The 20,166-nt window shown below is 29.9% G+C and overlaps 3 protein-coding genes across 3 annotated transcripts; 1 reads left to right on the forward strand and 2 right to left on the reverse strand.

Moving 5' to 3' along the window:
- The first annotated feature begins 1 nt into the window (after nt 1).
- Nucleotides 2-328, forward strand: LOC138880222 (uncharacterized). The gene has a single exon (XM_070159899.1). It carries the CDS (start codon nt 2-4, stop codon nt 326-328), a length of 327 nt encoding a protein of 108 aa, XP_070016000.1.
- Nucleotides 329-7,442: 7,114 nt separating this feature from the next.
- On the reverse strand, nt 7,443-8,360 carry LOC138880223 (uncharacterized). Its single transcript, XM_070159900.1, has one exon. The coding sequence runs from the start codon at nt 8,358-8,360 to the stop codon at nt 7,443-7,445; it is 918 nt and encodes a 305-aa protein (XP_070016001.1).
- A 1,498-nt stretch (nt 8,361-9,858) lies between these two features.
- Nucleotides 9,859-10,545, reverse strand: LOC138880224 (uncharacterized). Its single transcript, XM_070159901.1, has one exon. The coding sequence runs from the start codon at nt 10,543-10,545 to the stop codon at nt 9,859-9,861; it is 687 nt and encodes a 228-aa protein (XP_070016002.1).
- Nucleotides 10,546-20,166: the final 9,621 nt, after the last annotated feature.

The raw sequence follows: 20,166 nt of genomic DNA on the forward strand, positions 1-20,166 counted from the left end.
AATGAGGATGCTGATATGGATGTGTGGAGATACCAGGAAAGACAAGATTCAGAATGAAATTATTAGGGACAAGGTGGGAGTAGCAGCCATAGAAGACAAGTTGCGGGAATCGAGGTTGCGATGGTTTGGGCATGTGAGGAAGAGAGACATGGATGCCCCGGTCAGGAGGTGTGAGAGGTGGACCATGACAGGCTTGAGGAAGGGTAGGAGTAGGCCAAAGAAGTATTGGGGAGTGGTGACTAGGCAGGACATGTCAGTGCTTCGCCTAACCGAGGACATGACTAGCGATAAGAAGGTGTGGAGGTCGACAATTAAGGTGGTGGGTTGACTAGTAGTTGTGAGTTTTTCCTAGGGTTACCAGTAGTTCTAGTAATATTCTTGTTGTCGGTTGAAAGATACTTTCTTCTTGTTTGTTATTAGATCTGGTACTTACCAGTCAAGTTCATTATTTTTTGTAAATTGCTACTAGAAATTGTTGCTTCATGCTTGTTACTATTTGATGCTACTTTTTTCTCGACTTTTCCTTTTTTTCTTGACTTTTACTAGAATTGATGCTCCGTGATTGATACTATTTGATGCTACTATTTCCCCCCTCCCCCCTTTGTCTTATCGTCCTTTGTCTCCTTCTTGTTTCTTTCCTCCCCCTACTTCTTCTTCTTCACCCTTCTCTTTCTCTCCACACTTTCTTGAGCAAAGGGTCTATCGGAAGCAGTCTCTCTACCTCTCCAGGTAGGGGTAAGGTCTGTGTACACGTTACTCTCCTCATACCCCACATGTGGGATTATACTAGGTATATGTTGTTGTTATTATTGTTGTGTTTGTTGTTGTTGTTGTTGTTGTTGTTGTTTTGTATGTGTGTGTGTGTATATATCTTCAATTTTTATGTAATTTTACGTATTTATAAATACTTACTGTAATTATATATATATATATATATATATATATATATATATATATATATATATATATATATATATATGTAATTTTACCTGTTTATAAATACTTACTATAATTATATTATTTTATAAAATATTAAAAATTAAATACCCATGAGACTTACGAGATGTGCCTCGGGGCTTACGTCTCGCTAAGACATATGTAAAACGTCTCGCCTTACGCTCACGTTCTTTAAAATATTGTTTTTGAGTAGAAGTAGAAGTGGTGAGAAGTAGAAAAAATATCTTCTCCCCAGAAGTACTTTTTAGAAAAATATATTTTGATAAAACACTTTTCAAAATAAGCACTTTTAGAAGCTTGGCCAAGCAGACTATACTAATCGGTCTACACTGACGTTAACGGTATATTGTTTCCAGAAAATCCAATTTTCATTAATAAAGTTTGCCTATTGAGACACTACTTTTTGAAAAAAGAAAAGAAATAAAGACAAGTAGCAAATTATTTTAATTTCTATTTTTAGTACTAATGGAACTGCTATAATTAATAGTATGTGTTTAATTTTGTTGAAAGGACAAAAGAAAAGCTCAGGAGACACCTAATGATTTACTGAACCAAAGAGGAGATCTTTACAGCTAGGGGCAAGTGCACATATAGCTAGCACGTAGGGCGTGAATGGTTCGGTTCGGCCGATTATTTTATAAATTTTGTATCATACTAATTTTTCGATTATTTAATCTATATTTATATTATATTAAAAGGAGAGTAGTATGCATTGTGGTTAACCTAAGTGACAAGCTAAAATGAAGTCACTTGGCAATTTTAGGACAACATTAATAATTAAAAATTATAAATGAAAACATAATTAATGAAAGTAGTTTAATAAATCTTATACATAATCCAAATAGATCTTAGACAAATCCAATCTTTATATCTATATTTATATTTATATGTATATTTGTATATATATATATATTCACTCATAGATTTTCTTCTATATTAGCTAGAAATATGGAGGTAAAAAATTAATTAAAAAATGAGAATAAAAAAATAAAAAAAATATAGAAAGACATAAATTGAGATAAGCTATGACTATTTGTACTTTGGAGCTATAAAATAAAACTAAAATTTACTTATGATATTAAAAATTTATTGAGTTTAAAAATTAAATAAATTCAATCAGCAAATTAAGATCTTACATAAAGTATACAAATTATTATAAGGTAAAAAAAATAATCATGAAAAAATAGTTTAATAACAAGAATAACAAAGTCATATTAATATTGATAAATCATGCAAACGAATATTTTATACGTAAATATCACTGCAATATTTAGATATAATGTGTTCAAATAATTAAGAAAATATTTTTCTATGATTAATATTTGAATTGAGTGCAGTTAGTTTAAATTTGAAAGCATAACATACTTTATTAAAATGCGGTCCAAATTAGAAAATAGAATGATAAAAATTATTTGAATTTGAGATGAGAAAGTTTTTAAATTTTTATCAATATTATATTAGAATGAGTGTAGTAGAAATAGATATTAAATTCAAACAAGCTAATAAAAATTCACATGATAATGTAATAATATTAGTTATTGAATAATATAATATTAAAAATAAAGAATAAATAGAGAAAAAATTAATTCAGATTTTTTATCATAGAGAAAAGGGTAAAACTTATTTAAATTTGAGATGAGAATTTTTTTTATATTATGATAAGAAAAGTCATAATATGAATAAGTCCACATAACTCAAGTCTAATAGATAAAATCAAAAACTAAAATATTAAATAATAAAAATAAATTAGAGATAATGTGAGAAAATTTATAAATCATAAGTTTAGAAAATAAAATAAATGTAAATATACAATATTTAAAAATTTTAAAATTTTCGAGAAATATTTTGAAAACAAAATAAATATTTATTTTATGATTACAAAAATTATATATATTAATAAATAGAGAAAAAATAAAAATTTAGATTTTTTATCATAGAGAAAAGGGTAAAATTTATTTAAATTTGAGATGAGAAAGTTTTTTATAATATGATGAGAAAAGTCATAATATGGATAAGTCCACATAACTCAAGTCTAATAGATAAATTCAAAAACTAAAATATTGAATAATAAAATAAATTAGAGATAATGTGAGGAAATTTGTAAATCATAAGTTAAGAAAATAAAATAAATGTAAATATACAATACTTAAAAATATTATTAAAACTTAAAAAATTTAAAATGTTCGAGAAATATTTTAAAACAAAATAAATATTTATTTTATGATTATAAATTATATATATATATATATATATATATATATAAATTAATAAATGGAGAAAAAAAATCAGATTTTTTATTATAGAGAAAAGGGTAAAACTTATTTAAATTTGAGATGAGAAAGTTTTTTATATTATGATAAGAAAAATCATAATATGGATAAGTCCACATAACTCAAGTCTAATAGATAAAATCAAAAACTAAAATATTGACTAATAAAAATAAATTAGAGATAATGTGAGGAAATTTGTAAATTATAAGTTTAAAAAATAAAATAAATGTAAATATACAATACTTAAAAATATTATCAAAACTTAATTTTTTTAAAATTTTCGGGAAATATTTTTAAAATAAAATAAATATTTAGTTTATGATAACAAAAATTTATATATATTTATCTATATTATATAAAGAATAGTAGTGATAATGATATTAAATAAAGTTACAAATTAATGAAAAGCCACATAAAACGTAATAAAAGTATATATTAGATTAAAAAAGAGCAAAATTATATTAAATTTTTAAAAATTTACTATTACAAAGAAAGGGAAAGACTATATGAATTTGAGATTAGAAAGTTCTTAAAACTATGTTGAGAATGCTCAAACTATGGAGAATACCACGAAATTGAAGTCTTATTTATGAAAAAAAACAAATACATATTTAAAAATACATAATATAGGTACTAATGAAAATTAGAAATTAAATTTGAATCTTAAAACTAAAAAAGAAAAAAATTTACGTAAAGAAATAAAATGATAGTGAAAATATTACTACAATATTTAGATATAATGTGTTCAAACAATTAAGAAAATATTTTCCTATGATTAATATCTGAATTGAGTGCAATTAGTTTAAGTTTGAAAGCATAGCATAATATTTTGAAAATGCGGTCCAATTTACAACTTAGAATGATAAGAATTATTTAAATTTAAGATGAGATTTTTTTATTTCATAATTTTATTATTTGAAAATTTCATGTAAAGAAATAAAACAGTAAAAATATTACTACAATATTTAGATATAATGTGTTAAAACAATTAAGAAATATTTTTCTATGATTAAATTAAAATTCTAAAAATATAAACTAATTTCTAATATAGGTAATTTTACTAATGATAAGTAAAAATTAAATTTGTATCTTAAAGCTAAAAAGAAAAGAAAATTTAACTGCATCTAATAAAAAAATAATTATAAGAGAACTCAATATATTTGGAACGTAATAATCAAATAACTTATGTATTAATATTTTAGACTAATTCAAAGTTACAATTTAAAATAAAATATGATATTATTTTGGTTATAGGTAAAATATTAATATAAAAACTATTTAAAATATAGTAGGAAAGAGATGTATAAAAAATAAAGGTAGTGTGATTTATACTTTAAATTAATTGAAAAATAAATAAATTAAATAATTAAATTATATTTAAAAATATTACTGATAAATTTAAATAATTAAAAAATTCTGAATAAGAGGATACAAGCATAAAAATATACCAAATTTTAAGAATAAAATATTTATATTTATTAAAGACTATTAAAAAGATAATAAGCAAGATATTAATTATATTATTAAGCTAATAAAAAATTATATGATAGTATAATAATATTAAATAATAAATAATACAATAACTACAAGAAAAGAACAAAAATAAAAAAGAATTTACATAAAATGATGTGATGAATAAGACATATTTGACTTTCAGTCAAAAACTAAGTGATAATAAGAAATTTCTTAAAATAATATGATATAATGTGCTCAAACAACACAGATCACAACATGACATATTTAGTATTTTTTAATATTGACACCGAAACGAAATACAAGTAGTAAAATCAAGGGATTAGGTTGCTACAAATAAAATAAAAGTTGTCTACTACGAGATTTGAATAATAATTTCATATCTTGCTTCAAAATTAATATCTAATGTTATATAATTTTTATATGAAAGGTTTATATTTTAAGGTTATTTGCACATAATTCAAAAAATATAGATTACAATTTGACATAATTTGTGTTCGCGCATCGCGCGGGTACTAATACTAGTTATATTAAAAGGAGAGTAATATGCATTGTGGTTAAGCCAACTGGCAAGCTAAAATGAAGCCACTTGGTAATTTTAGGACAACATTAATAATTAGAAATTATATATAGAAACATAATTAATGGAGGTAGTTTAATGAATCTTATACATAATCTAAATAGATCTAGAAAAATCTAATCTATATATCTATATTTTAATTTATATGTATATTTGTATCAATATCTATATCTATATATTGATCTACTCATAGATTTTCTTCTATGTTAGCTAGAAATATGGAGGTGAAAAATTAATTAAAAACTATAATAGAAAAAATATATATATAAAGACGTAAATTGAGATAACTTATGACTATTTATACTTTGGAGTAAGTTAAAATATAAAATAAAACTAAAAATTACTTAAGATATTAAAGATTTATTGAGTTTAAAAACTAAATAAATTCAAGCAACAAAATAAGATCTTACATAAAGTATACAAATTAATTATAAGGTAAGAGAAAAATTAAATAATCAACAAAACATATTTTAATAACAAGAAAAATAAATTCATATTAATATTAATAAATCGTGCAAACGAATATTTTATATGTAAATATTACAACAATATTTAGATATAATGTATTCAAACAATTAAGAAAATATTTTTCTATGATTAATATTTGAATTGAGTGTAGTTAGTTTAAGTTTGAAAGCATACCATAATTTTTTGAAAATATGGTCCAATTAAGAAAATAGAATGATAAAAATTATTTGATTTTGAGATGAGAAAGTATTTTAATTTTTATCTATATTATATTAGAACGAGTGTGGTAAAAATAGATATTAAATTCAAACTGGCTAATAAAAATACACATGAAAATGTAATAATATTAAGTATTGAATAATATAAAATCAATAATAAAGAATAAAAAGAAAAAAACTAAAAAAAATTATTATAGGAAAAGTATAAAACTTATTTAAATTTGAGATGAGAAAGTTTTTTATATTATGATAAGAAAAGTCATAATATAAGTCCACACAACTCAAGTCTAATAGTAAAATCAAAAACTAAAAATATCGAACAATAAAAATAAATTAGAGATAATATAAGGACATTTATAAATCATAAGTTTAGAAAATAAAATAAATTAAATATACAATACTTAAAAATATTATTAAATTTTAAATAATTTAAAATTTTCGAGCAATATTTTTAAAACAAAATAAATATTTATTTATAATTAAACAATTATATATTTATCTTATATTATTAAAGAAAAGTAGTTGATAATGATATTAAATAAAATTACAAGTTAATGAAAAGCCACATAAAACGTAATAAGACTATATATTAGATTAAAAAAATAAGAAAATTATGATAACTTATTAGAAATGAAAAGAAAAGACTATTTGAATTTGAGATTAGAAAGTTCTTAAAACTATGTTGCGAATGCTCAAATTATGAATAATACCACGAAATAGAAGTCTTATTTATGAAAAATAAAACAATAATAAAAATAAAATTTTAAATTATAAAATAAATTTATATATATGTAATTCTACAAAAATTAAATTTGTATCTTAAAACTAAAAAAGAAAAAAAATTATGTAAAGGAGTAAAATGTCAGTGAAAATATTACTACAACATTTAGATATAATATGTTCAAGCAATTAAGAAAATATTTTTCTCTGATTAATATCTGAATCGAGTGCAGTTAGTTTAAGTTTGAATGCATAGCATAATTATTTGAAAATGCGGTCCAGTTTAGAAAATAAAATGATAAGAATTATTTGAGTTTAAGATGAGATTATTTTTTGAAAATATTACGTAAACGATTAAAATGACAGTAAAAATATTATTACAATAATTAGAAATAATGTGATCAAAAAATTAAGAATTTTTTTTCTATGAATAAATAAAATTTTAAAAATACAAAATAAATTTCTAATATTGGTAACCTTAATAATGAAAATTAAAAATTAAATTTTATCTTATAGCTAAAAAAGAACAAAATTTAACTGCATCTAATACAAAATTAATTATAAGAGAACTCAATACATTTTTTTTCCATTCCAATTTCTATTTCATTCCAAAGAAATTTACAGATCATGTAGACGCAGACCATCTACTCCTCATTACATGTCTTCTATCTATAGATTCAGTGAATTCACCACTGAAGTCTAAGTAACTAACTAGACTAACAGCTAATTGAAATACATCAAGAACTTATCTATCCTTTATGGGTATCTGTTGAGTATTGAAAGTGCTCCTTGCCAGTGTTGTATTTCCTGCCCTCTCGTGTGTATATGAATTGTTATTTCCCTGCATATGCTGTTCACATTTACTGCACCTCCCTGGAATCGAACTTTGTTCCTATCCCTCCATATAGTATAAACCATCATGCCAAAGACACAGGTAACAATTTCCCATTGTCCACTTTTTCTTGTGGCATAATGACTTATCCATTCCACCTCTTGTTGCCAACCTTGAATAGGTCTGCAATGTCTTAACCATATCAAGAGTTTCGACCACACTTCCTTTGTTACATAGCATTCAAAGAATAAATGGTCGAATATTTCACCAGCTAGCTTACAGAATGCACATTGTTGATCTATTTGAACACCAAACTTTAGTAGCCTGTCAACTGTTGCTAATCTTCTCTGTAATGCTAACCACAGAATGAATTTGAATCTGGGATGCAATCTTGGCTGCAATACTATGCCTTTCCATGGAACCTTTGGCAGCTGGGGGAATTGTAGCCTGTAAAGTTTCCTAATACTAAAAGAGTTGTCATTCTGTAATTGATCCAACCTATTCAACAGGTTTCCTTGAATACTTTGAACATCCCCAATGAGCTTCCTTGACTCCAAAATTTTCCTGACTACCCAAGCTGCATTCTTGGGTATTGGCATATGTTCGAGTGTGTGATGCTTTATGTAGAAGGTATGGATCCATTTGATCCATAAGCAGTCCTTCTTTTTAGCCACTTCCCAGAGGTGTTTTGCCACTACAGCTCTGTTCCAAAATACCAAGTTCATTACATTTAAACCCCCTGCTACTTGTGGTAAACAGACTTTTTCCCAAGAGACCAAGGCCTTTTTTGAAACTGTTGATGAACCAGTCCATAAAAATGATCTGCAAATAGCTTCTACCATATTCATCACCTTTTTTGGTAGTAGGAAGGTCTGTGCCCAGTAGGACTGTATTCCAAACAAAACTGACTTTACCAGTTGAACTCGTCATGCATAAGATAAGAGTCGTACTGTCCAACAGTTGATCCTCTGAGTAATCCTCTCCACTAGTGGCCAGCATTGAATAACTGTAAGCTTCCTGGCTGCCAAAGGTACCCCCAAATATTTGAATGGAAGTGTACCTTCAGGGAACCCCAGTTCTTGTAGTATATCCTATTTCTGGTTCACTGAGACACCTGCTAGGTAAGCTGCACTTTTCTCTGCATTTGCTTGAAGACCGGAAGCTTCAGAAAACTTTTGAAAAGTTTGTCTTAACAATGTGATGGATTGTAAGTCAGCCCTGCAAAACATGAGAAGGTCGTCAGCAAAACAAACATGCACCACTCCAAGTTTTTGGCATCTGGGATGGAACTTGAACATTTTATTCTTCATCATCTGAGAAAATTCCTTTGAAGGTATTCAATTGCCAAGACAAAAAGATAAGGTGACATGGGGTCACCTTGTCTTATCCCCCTTCTTCCTTTAAATGGTTTAGTCAGACCCCCATTTATGTTTAGAGAATATGTTACTGAAGAGATACATTCCATAATCCACCTTGTAAATTTATAAGGAAATCCCAAGTCCAATAGCACTCTCTCCAGGAATGTCCATTCTAAGGTGTCATAAGCTTTCCTCAGATCAACTTTCAGGACATATCTTGGAGAGATACCTTTCCTATTGTAGCCTTTAAACAATTCATGTGTAAAGAGAATATTATCTGTGATACCTCTGCCCTCAATAAAAGCTGGTTGTGATTCCTCTACCAGACCTCCAATTATTCTCTTTATTCTTGTTGTGATGACCTTTGTAATGATCTTGTATAAGGTTGTGCAGCATGCTATTGGTCTATAGTCCTTGACATAACTAGGATTCCGCACTTTAGGAATTAGTGTCACTGCAGTACTACTAATCCCTTTGTGCATCTTCCCAGTTGCAAAAAATTGCTTGACAGCATCACAAACATCATCACCCATTTCCTGCCAATGTTTAGTATAAAACTCAACTGGAAATCCATCCACCCCAGGGGCCTTTTCATGAGACATATCCTTTATTGCAATTTGGATCTCCACTAATGTAATCTCCTGAATGAGATTCTCTTTCTGACTTAAAGTGAGGCATGGACCTTGTTGAATAACTTCTGTGTTTGGACACATGTGAATACTGCCTCTTTCCCCCATGAGTTTAGTAAAAAAGGAGATGAACTCATTCTCCAGTTGTATAGGATCTGTCACTTTTGTTCCATCCTCTCTATAGATAGTTGTGATTGCATTCCTACTAGTCCTCATCTTCCATTGAGCATGAAAGTACTTTGAGTTTGAATCACCACATGTGATCCAATCAGCTCTGGACTTCTGTTTAAGTACTTGTTCCTCTATATTGCTCTATTTTTCAACCTCTGCCAAGGCCCTTCTTTCCTACTCTATCAGATCTTGATCCAAGTGTTATCAGACACCTCTGGATTTAAGAACTCAGCTTCAATATGACCATATTGTTGCAGCCAATCGAAATTCCCAAATGCCCAGTCAATCTTGCTGTAAACTCTTTTATCATGTTCTTGCTTGTTACACCAAGTATAATACCACCCCAAACTTTTCAATTGGGTAAGTTGCAATGTGTTTAGTAAATCCTGCAATCCTTGTGTCTCACCTTGTGTAACTGGGGTTCCAATTCTGTCATCCGTGTACAAAACATTGTCACTACATAATAACCAGCAATCTTGAATTGTACTCCCTAACTGAATAAGTGTCCTCCACAATTGACTTCTCTGGTTGCTATTATTACTCACATATATCATGGTTACTGTAGTTCTAAAGTTAGAATTTGGCTCCTGCACTTCATAGTGAATAAACTGATCCTCAATCTGTATAATCTGGACATTTACATTCCCTTTCCATAATAGCCAAATCCTACCATTTGGATGTGCATTGTAATTGCAGCATACATTCCATTCCCTTGCTACTTGACTGATAATTCTAGCAGATTTTCTCTCCTTTACTCTTGTCTCCAAACATCCCATTACATCCACCTTATACTTCCTCAGAAAAAGCCTAAGCTCCTTCTGTTTGTGGGGCTTATTTAGCCCCCTTATATTCCAAGTACAAAGGTTCATTTCTGGGTGAAGCTGGATGGGTCAGCGTCCCCTTGGAGTGTTTGTGGATCATTCATCTGTAGGACCTTAAATCTATTGGCAAAAGTAAAAACTATAGATGTCTCTATAACTTTTCCTTTGTTAACATACTTTATCCCTTCATCATTCCCCATCTCTCCTTGAGTGCCCTCAGCAACTACATTTTGTTTGGGTGCTTCAGTTCCCATTCCATTTGGTACAGGATTGGTATGAGTATTCTTCTCTACTTGCATCCCAGCATTCTCATCATCTTCTCCTCTATTCACCTTTGGTACCCATTTTAAGTTCTCCTTGTTCTTGTTCTTCTGTTTCTGTGGTTGCTTCCTAATTTCTTCTCCCCCTTCCTGCTTGTTCTTCAACCAACAGTCTTCAGAGTTATGACCAAACCTTACACAATCACAGCAAAACTTTGGTTTCCAATCGTACTCAATTTGTTGATTGATTATCCCTCTAGAAGTTTGGAGATTCACACTGTCTGGCAGGGGTCGGGATATATCAGCTTCAACAAGTACTCGTGCAAATGATATCTTCTCTAACTCAGCAGTAAATTTATCAGTGTACAGAGGTTTGTCCACTGCACTGCCTAATTTGCTCAATACATCTGTGGCCCAGAATCTCAATGGTAGACCTGGAAATTTGACCCATAGTGGAATTTTACTCATACAGCTTGGGTCAAATTTGAAATCCACACTCCAACAGTACAGAATAAGAGGTTTATTGTGGTATGTATATGGACCATTATGAAGAACTAGGTCCCTATCTACCATATTTTGGAATCTAAACACAAAATATCCTTCATCATGATAAAGGATTTGAGGTTGGTCAGCAAAATCCGAGACATTTGCAATGTAATTTTCCATCGCTTTCTCATATGGATTATCCCCCAAAACATAGCCAATTAGGGATGTACTCCAGTAATTCTCCTGTTCTTTTGTTTCTTCATCATCAATTTGCACTACAACAGTGCCATCGCGAATAATAGGGGGTATGTAATTCAATGCCTTACCCTTTTGAGAACTCCTATTGTGATACCTAGCTGGTATTTCTTCCTCCTCTTTGTTCCCAATTTCTCTGGTAGGTTGCACATTCCCTGTTGCTAAGAAATTCAGTCTACGATGAACTACTTCAGTGTTTTCCTTCATAGCAGGTTTCACTGCAGATTCCCCCTTTTCATTCTCACTTTCCTCCACGATTGGTTGAAATTTTTGTGGTAGGAAGCTTCCAAACGTCATAGGCCTCAATTCCTATTGAAACCCAGTATCTGGCGTTACTATCTTCTCACCTTGAGCTGGGTTTTGAAACACTGTAGGGGCACTACCCATACCAGTTAACCACCATCCTATTTGTACCTGAGCTGGTGTTACTAAACTTGCATCATTATCATTCTCTCACAATGGCGATGGGAGCTTCTTCCGTTGTCTAGCCATGGTCGATGGCGTATGTTAGCTAACCTTGCTAATCATGCGCCCGAACTCAAATACATTCGGAACATGATAATCAAATAACTTATGTATTAATATTTTAGACTTATGATTAATATCTGAATCGAGTGCAGTTAGTTTGAATTTGAATGCATAGCATACTTTTTTGAAAATATGATCTTGTTTAGAAAATAAAATGATAAGAATTATTTGAGTTTGAGATGATTTTTTTTAAAATATATTACGTAAAGAATTAAAATGATAGTAAAAATATTATTACAATATTTAGAAATAATGTGTTCATTAAGAATTTTTTTTTCTATGATTAAATAAATTTCTAATATTGGTAATCTTAATAATGAAAATTAAAATTAAATTTTATCTTATAGCTAAAAAGAAAAAAAAATTTAACTGCATCTAATACAAAATTGATTATAAAAGAACTTAATACATTTGGAATATGATAATCAAATAACTTATGTATTAATATTTTAGACTAATTAAAAGTTACAATTTAAAACAAAATATGACACTATTTTGGTTATATGTAAAATATTAATATAAAACTAATTAACATTTATAGTAGGGAAGAAAATGTATATTAAAAAGAAAATAGAGGTAGTGTGAGGATACTTATACTTTAAATTAATATTAATATAGAGAAAAATCAATTAAGTAAATTATATTTAAAAATATTATAAAATCAATCAATTAAATTATATTTAAAAATATTACTGACAAATTTAAATGATTAAAATATTATGAAAGCATAAAAATATTCAAATTTCGAGAATAAAATATTTACTTTTATCACATACTAATTAAAGGATAATAAGCAAGACATTAATTTAATCATAAGCTAATAAAAATTATATGATAGTATGATAATATGAAATATTAAATAATATAATAACTATAAGAGAAGAACAAAAAGAAAAAGAATTTACGTAGAAATGATGTGATGAATAAGACATATTTGACTTCCTGATAAAAATAAAGCGATTGTAAGAATTTTGTTAAAATAATATGATCTAATGTGCTCGAACAAGACGGATCACAATATGACATGTTTAGTATTTTTTAATATCGACAACGGAACGTAATGCAAGTACTAAAATTAAGGGGTTAGGTTGCTACAAATATATGTTAAAAAGATTGGTTGTCTACTACGAGATTTGATCAATAATTTCATATCCTGCTTCATAATTAAATTCTCATGTTATATAATTTTTATCTGAGATATATATATATATATATATATATATATATATTAAGGTTATTTGTACATGATTCAAACAACATACATCGCAATTTGAAATGATTTATCTGTGCATCGCACGGGTACTAATACTAGTATAATTAAAATTAGACTTTTCGAAACTGTCCCAATCATATCAGTTTCTCTTCGGTATCGGTACGGTTCGGTTAATTTTCGGTATTATTTTAAATATCATATAAAAGTCACTAGTAGAAATAGAATGGAGTAACATACATACTTTTATATGACTTAGCAAATTTTTCTAGACATTTTTATACTTTAAAGGGTGATGAATTAAGAAAATATGAAAGATGGCTAGAGTATAGATTCATCAATATTATATTCTACAACGGCGTAAAAGAAATTAAACAAATTAATAAAAAGAAATATAAAAATCTCACGAGTGAAAAGATATTAACCAAGTCGGGACTAGGACTCAAGAATAAAGTCTATGGACAAAAACATAAATCAAAATCATACGAAAGAAAACATATTACGTTGGAGTTTGCTCTCATAAGTCATAATCGCTACAATACTTTATGTCTTGCTAGTGAATATGTTCGAAATAATTTATTTTTAATAGGAGTAACATTATAGGTTTAAGAATTAGGATTTTGAATTTAATTATTTGTTGACTTGTAACTGTTTTCATAATTTCAAGACCCAAGGAAAATTTAATAATTTATTATTTTTAAATATAATATATAAATATATTTTTCACACATAAATTTATTCGGTACAATTCGATAGTTTTTCGGTTAATCTTTATAAAATAAAAGTATACCCTAATTATCGGTATGATTATAAATTTATATACAAACTTACGGTTTTATCAAAAGAAACCTAAATGTCGGTTCGGTACGGTACGATTCGGTCAATTTAGTCAGTTTTTAAATATCTATTGGCACCCCTACATATAGCAATTCTCGGCGATATTATTTAAAGATTAATCAGTACTCTTTTGTTTTAAAATTTTAAACTAAAAATCTTAATTTTAGGACAATTTAAAATATTTTTATCCCAAAAAATTAAATTGAAAAACTAAAATTCAAGATACAATGACTAGTTCTTAAATAGCAGTCCTTTAAAGTAACTGTATGGTGTCATTTCTGCAAGATTTTGAGAGTGTAATGTTGTTAATAGAGGACCAAAAAAAAAAAAAAACACGCATGAAAGCTAACCACAAGATGAGCGTATGACTAAAATTCAAAGTAACTTTTATTTCTTTTTTTTTTCTTTTTTCTTTTTAAATCATACGCCAGTCACTTCGTACAATGGATTGCCCAATGGTGTTAGTTAAGTTATTATACTCCTATATATATTTTTCATTAGAAACATTATGTTAAAAAAATATTTGGCTACGGTCAATTAGTACTATTTATATCCATTTCGCAATTTAAGAGTTCCATTTTTTTTATATAATTAGAACATATAATAACCATTATTTGTTTGTCCTGTAGACATTTTTATAATTTTGAATTTTGTAACTAGTCAAGTAAACGGAAAGACTACTAAGAAATAGACTTTGTAGACAAAGGAATGTGATCGTGGCAGAGACTCGTGACTTTCTCGTGTGAAATGTATCAAGAGCATTAGATTGGTTAGTTAGGTTGAGTAACTAAATGTAGATAAAAGAACTTTTAGATACAAGTATGGATGAAGAGGCAATTCCTGCTATCCTACCTCAACCAAGCCACACAACACCAGACTCATCAGATGCAGACTTGGATGAGTTAGCAGGAGCAAACGTAGATATTGTATGGGTTAAAATCAGATCAGAGAAATTCGACACGCGGAGACAATAGATCGAGATCGAACAGTCATCAATAAGGTCGAGGTCGGGTAGGCCGAGGTCGTACAGTCATCAATAAGGCCGAGGTCGGACGGTCATCAATAAGGCTGAGGCTGGACGATCATCAAGAAGGCCGAGGTCGGGCAGATCGAGGTTAGACAGTCATCAATAAGGCCGAAGTCGGGCAGGCCGAGGTCGGACAGTCATCAATAAGGCCGAGGTCGGGCAGTGATGAAACAACTAGTTTGCTTTGAAATCCTCAAAGGGAATATTCTATTGAATATTCCTTCTAATTGTACTTTTTTAGGATTTTCTATGGATACCCCTTATAAATAGAAAGAGAGGACTTCCCAAGATGGGGGGCTCTCTCCCTCTCCCTCTCTCTAGAAAATATGTAAACACACCTCTCTAAAGAGATTAGAGGATCTGTGATCTCATACCTTCATCATATCCAAAAAGGGTCCTAAGGTTCTTGTATTTGTCTATCATTCATCTTTATCAAATAAAAGAGGATCCGCCTCACTCAAGATTTGGTGAACCTTTTTCCTTTATTTACATTTTATTGTCATTTAATGTTACTTAATGCATCTCTCTTTATGCTATTAAATCTAACCATAATCACTGCCAGTATTTATACTCAGCTATATTTTTCTATTTATATTATTCATCTCGGATCTAGAATTAATTATCCTTAACTAGGATTTATCCGCCATCCTCTTATTTAATTAGTTTAACAAAAAAGGTTTCATACTTTTTTTTTGCTCAAATAAATATACCAAATGTATTAGAAGATGTTGTAGTTGAACCTCTAGCAGTTGTGGATGAAGCTGGAGTAGGTTTGCAAGAGCAGCAAGAAGCAAATCAACAGTTGTAGCCATTTGAACAGTAGAATCCTCCACAGTTAGGAAATCCATCAGAGGCACAAAACGAGCAATTTGGCTCAAAGACTATGTTACTAGCTGGAAACCATCAGGACACACTGCCTATCCAATCTCTCATTATGTCAATTACACACATTTGCCACAGCACTACCAAGCCTACCTCACTAATTTTTCTACACTTACAGAACCAAAGACTTTCTATGAAGCCTCTATAGATAAGAGATGGATTAAAGCTGTACAAGAAAAAATTCAGGCACTTGAAGCTAACAAAACCCGGGAGGTAGTAGAGTTGCCACCAAGGAAGAAAGCAATTTACTCAAAATGGGTATACAAAATCAAATATAAAGCAAATGGTGAGATTGAAAGGTTCAAGGCATGCTTAGTGGCCAAGGGTTATACACAACAGGAAGATCTTGACTTCCATGAAACTTTTTCACCTTAGCAAAAATGGTCACAGTAAAGACTATAATTAGCCTTGCAGACACTAAGGATTGGAAGCTATTCCAAATGGATGTGAATGATGCATTTCTGCAGGGTGATAATCTCTATGAGGAGGTATATATGACTTTGCCACAGGAATTCCATAGGCAGGGGGAGTCTCAGCTTTGCAAGTTACTCAAATCTCTTTATGGACTCAAGTAGGCATCAAGGCAGTGGAATATAAAGTTGATTGTTGCTCTTACTAAGGTAGGATACCTACAAAGTACCTATGATCATTCCTTGTTCACAAAGAAGTCAAGAATGGACATATTAATCATCTTAGTATATATGGATGACTTGATGATTACTAGGAGCAATAGTGATATGATAGATGAAGCTAAAGGACCTTACATAAGTCTTTCAAGCTAAAAGACTTAGGGGAGTTGAGATATTTTTTGGAGATTGAAATCATGAGGTCACACAAAGACATATTGCTAAATCATAGAAAGTATGCATTAGAGCTTATATCAGAATTGGTACTCAGTGGTGCAAAACCTGCAAGTTCACCTCTTGAGCAAAATCAAAAACTTACTACTGTTGACCATGATAAGCATGTAAAACTCAAAGGAAATGAAAAGCTAACAGATATTGCAGGCTATCAGAAACTGATTAGAAAGTTGGTTTACCTGACCATAACCAGGCCTGATATCTGCTTTGCAGTTCAGGTCCTAAGTCAATTTATGCAACATCCAAAGCAATCGCACTTAGAGGCAACTATGAGAGTGGTGAAGTAGATAAAAGGGTCACCAGGAAAAGGAAAACTATTGAAAAGGGGATCACTAGAAGAGATTACAGCCTATTGTGATTCTGATTGGGCAGCCTGCCCAAATACCAGAAGATCAGTAACAGGTTATGCAATTAAACTTGGTGAGTCACTGATTTTCTGGAAGTCTAAGAAACAAAAGACAGTAAGTAGAAGTTCTGCAGAAACAGAGTACATAAGCAAGGCTATTGTTGGTGCAGAATTGGATGGTTAGTAAGATTACTGAGAGAATTTGGTGTGTCCTTACAGATGCCAATAAAGGTCGTTTGTGATAACAAAACAGCTTTACAAATAGCTGCAAATCCAATCTATCATGAGCGAACAAAACATATAGAAATTGATTGTCATTTTGTAAGAGAGAAATAAAAAATAGACTGATATCCACTCACTATATTTCTACAAAAGAACAGGTAGCAAACATGATGATCAAAGGCCTTGGAGTCGTTCAACATCAGATGTTGATGTTCAAACTGGGAATGTTCGATGCTTTCCATTCTCCAATTTGAGGGGGAGTATCAAAAGCATTAGATTGGTTAGTTAGTCTTAGGTTCAGTAACTAATTGAGGGACCTAAATATAGATAAAAGAACTTTAGGGGCCACATTAATAGATGGGTGTGAAGGGCACGTGATTATATTATAACAATGCCATTCTCCAATTCAGTTGTAACTTTCTTCTCTGAAAGCTAAGAAATGTTCTCTCTTCTCTCTAACCCTTCTCTTCATTTCTCTCTCTAGATTTCAGTAGATGCAATCGTAGATTCTTTTGCATGTTGTGAAACTCAGTTCATAGAGTGTAGATTCAATAAATTGACAAAATGTTACAAATAAATACTACTGGTGAAATATAGAGAAGCAGAACTAGTATTTAAAGTTTATCGATTTTGAATTTGTCATTAAATTCATAATTTGTTTTAGTTATTATATTCAAATTAGATACTTATAAATATTTGCTAATAATCTATTACAAATATAAAATTTAAATAAATTACTGAATTCACTTCGATCTGTATATAATACTCTAGCTCCGACCTAAAGTCCTAAACAAAGCCATATCTGCTACTGCCTCACATTTAGTACTAGGCAAAATACATACTTTACTCATCGACCTTGTACTCAAATTCCTCTTACACACTTGTTAAACACGGGAATAATATTACACATCAAAAATTTTAAAAGTGTGTCAATTACATACCTCTTTTGTCATGTGTCACACGCGTGTATTACATAAAAAGGAGCGTGAAAACAAAAAAATTCACCTGAAATTAAGTTTTTTTTTAAATTTTTCTCTTTTTAACTACTTCCTTTAAATTAAAGAAAAAAATATAACTCATGTCTTCTTCCCCAACCCCAAAACCCAGCGTTTTCTCTTCCCCTCCTCCCCCGGCGTTCGTCTTCGTCCCCAATTCTCATCCTAGTTTTATCTACCACCTCATATTTCGTCTCTCCAACCCCATGACTAAGAAGAAAAAAAAGAACATAGGAGCTATTGGGTATTGTAAAAATCACCATTATTGACTTTTTGAAAAAGCTTGAAAATTTAATCGGGTCTTGTTGATTTTGGTGTTCCATGACCTAAAAAATTAGTTTGAATTCGTGATTATTGTTGAGTAAAACTTTACTTAGATAATTAATTTTGATAAAATTCAAAAAACACTATTAACAAGTTTGAAGCTTTCGATTTGAGCTTGAATTTGAAATTTGTATAGGGATTTGGTATGGATGTTGTTAAAAATTGGCATAGGATTGAATTTATAGTTATGGAAGAAAGTTCTTGTGGTGGAAGGGTTGGTGGTAGTATGATGTTATGGAGAAGATGATGGGGTTAGGAAGATGAAGAGGGGGGGGGGTTCTTTTCTGTATTTTTTTTTTCTTTGAGAAGATGAGAAGAGGGGGTTTGGAGGGGAGGGGTTGCAAAGTTTTTTTTTTTCCAGTTTTTCTTTTTTTTCTTCGATTTGACACGTGTCAGATGCTGATTGGCGCGTGTAAGAGCAACTTTTGAGCAGATGTGGTCAAACACCGGTGTGTAATTGACACACATTTAAAATATTATTCCCGTATTTAAGAGATGTGTAAGAGAAATTTAGGGACAAGATCAATAGGTAATATATGTATTTTGCCTTACTACTATTATTGTTTTTTCCTCTTTTTCCTCCCTCGGCGGCGGAAATTCCTAGCCAGCAGCCAAACGCATGTTTCTGTCCCCATGAACAACTAATACTACTTTGTAACCTAATAGCCTGTACAGACAGAATAAATAAATAAACTATTAAAAACTATTCTTTAATTTGTTGTTATTTGCATGTTTCGGTTGAAGGAAAGTCTTGGCGTAACTGATAAAGTTGTTGTCATATGACCAAGAGGTCACGAGTTGGAGCCGGGAAAACAGCCTCTTACAGAAATGCAAAGTAAGGCTGCGTACAATAGACCCTTATGATCCGGCCCTTCCCCGGATCCCGCGCATATTGGGAGCTTAGTGCACCGGATTTTTTTTATTTTTTTTTTTTGCATGTTCCAGCCATTACACGTCTAGTATAATATTACTAGATTACTAAAATTATAGTGCTATCTGCTTAGTTGTTTATTGAGTGTCCTTTTTCTGATTCTTATCTTTTACTTTTATTTATTATTAATTAATGACAATGATGTAGGCAAAATTATCTTGCTGTCTGCTTAGTTTTTTTCTTTATTCAGGATATACATTGTAGAGAGAATTGCAACAAGAAGATAGCTGAAAACTTGAGGAATTGATCTGAATTAATACCCTTAACTGATAATTTCTGATTATTTGTAAAGGAGGTGAGGGGGGCTAGAATATAGGCAGTTGTTTGTAAAAGTAGGGATCTGACTGTTCTAATTTTTGGATTTTATTTTATATGTATATATATTTTTTGGTATATAAAACTTTTAGTTACCAAAAAAAATATCGATTTCATATTACAAGTTACAACTCACCTATATGCAACGGCAAAATAAAACTCTAACAAGGAATTCAAAAAAAAAATGCAAA

The sequence above is a fragment of the Nicotiana sylvestris genome, chromosome 10 (genome assembly GCF_000393655.2).
Source record: "Nicotiana sylvestris chromosome 10, ASM39365v2, whole genome shotgun sequence".
Taxonomy (NCBI): domain Eukaryota; kingdom Viridiplantae; phylum Streptophyta; class Magnoliopsida; order Solanales; family Solanaceae; genus Nicotiana; species Nicotiana sylvestris.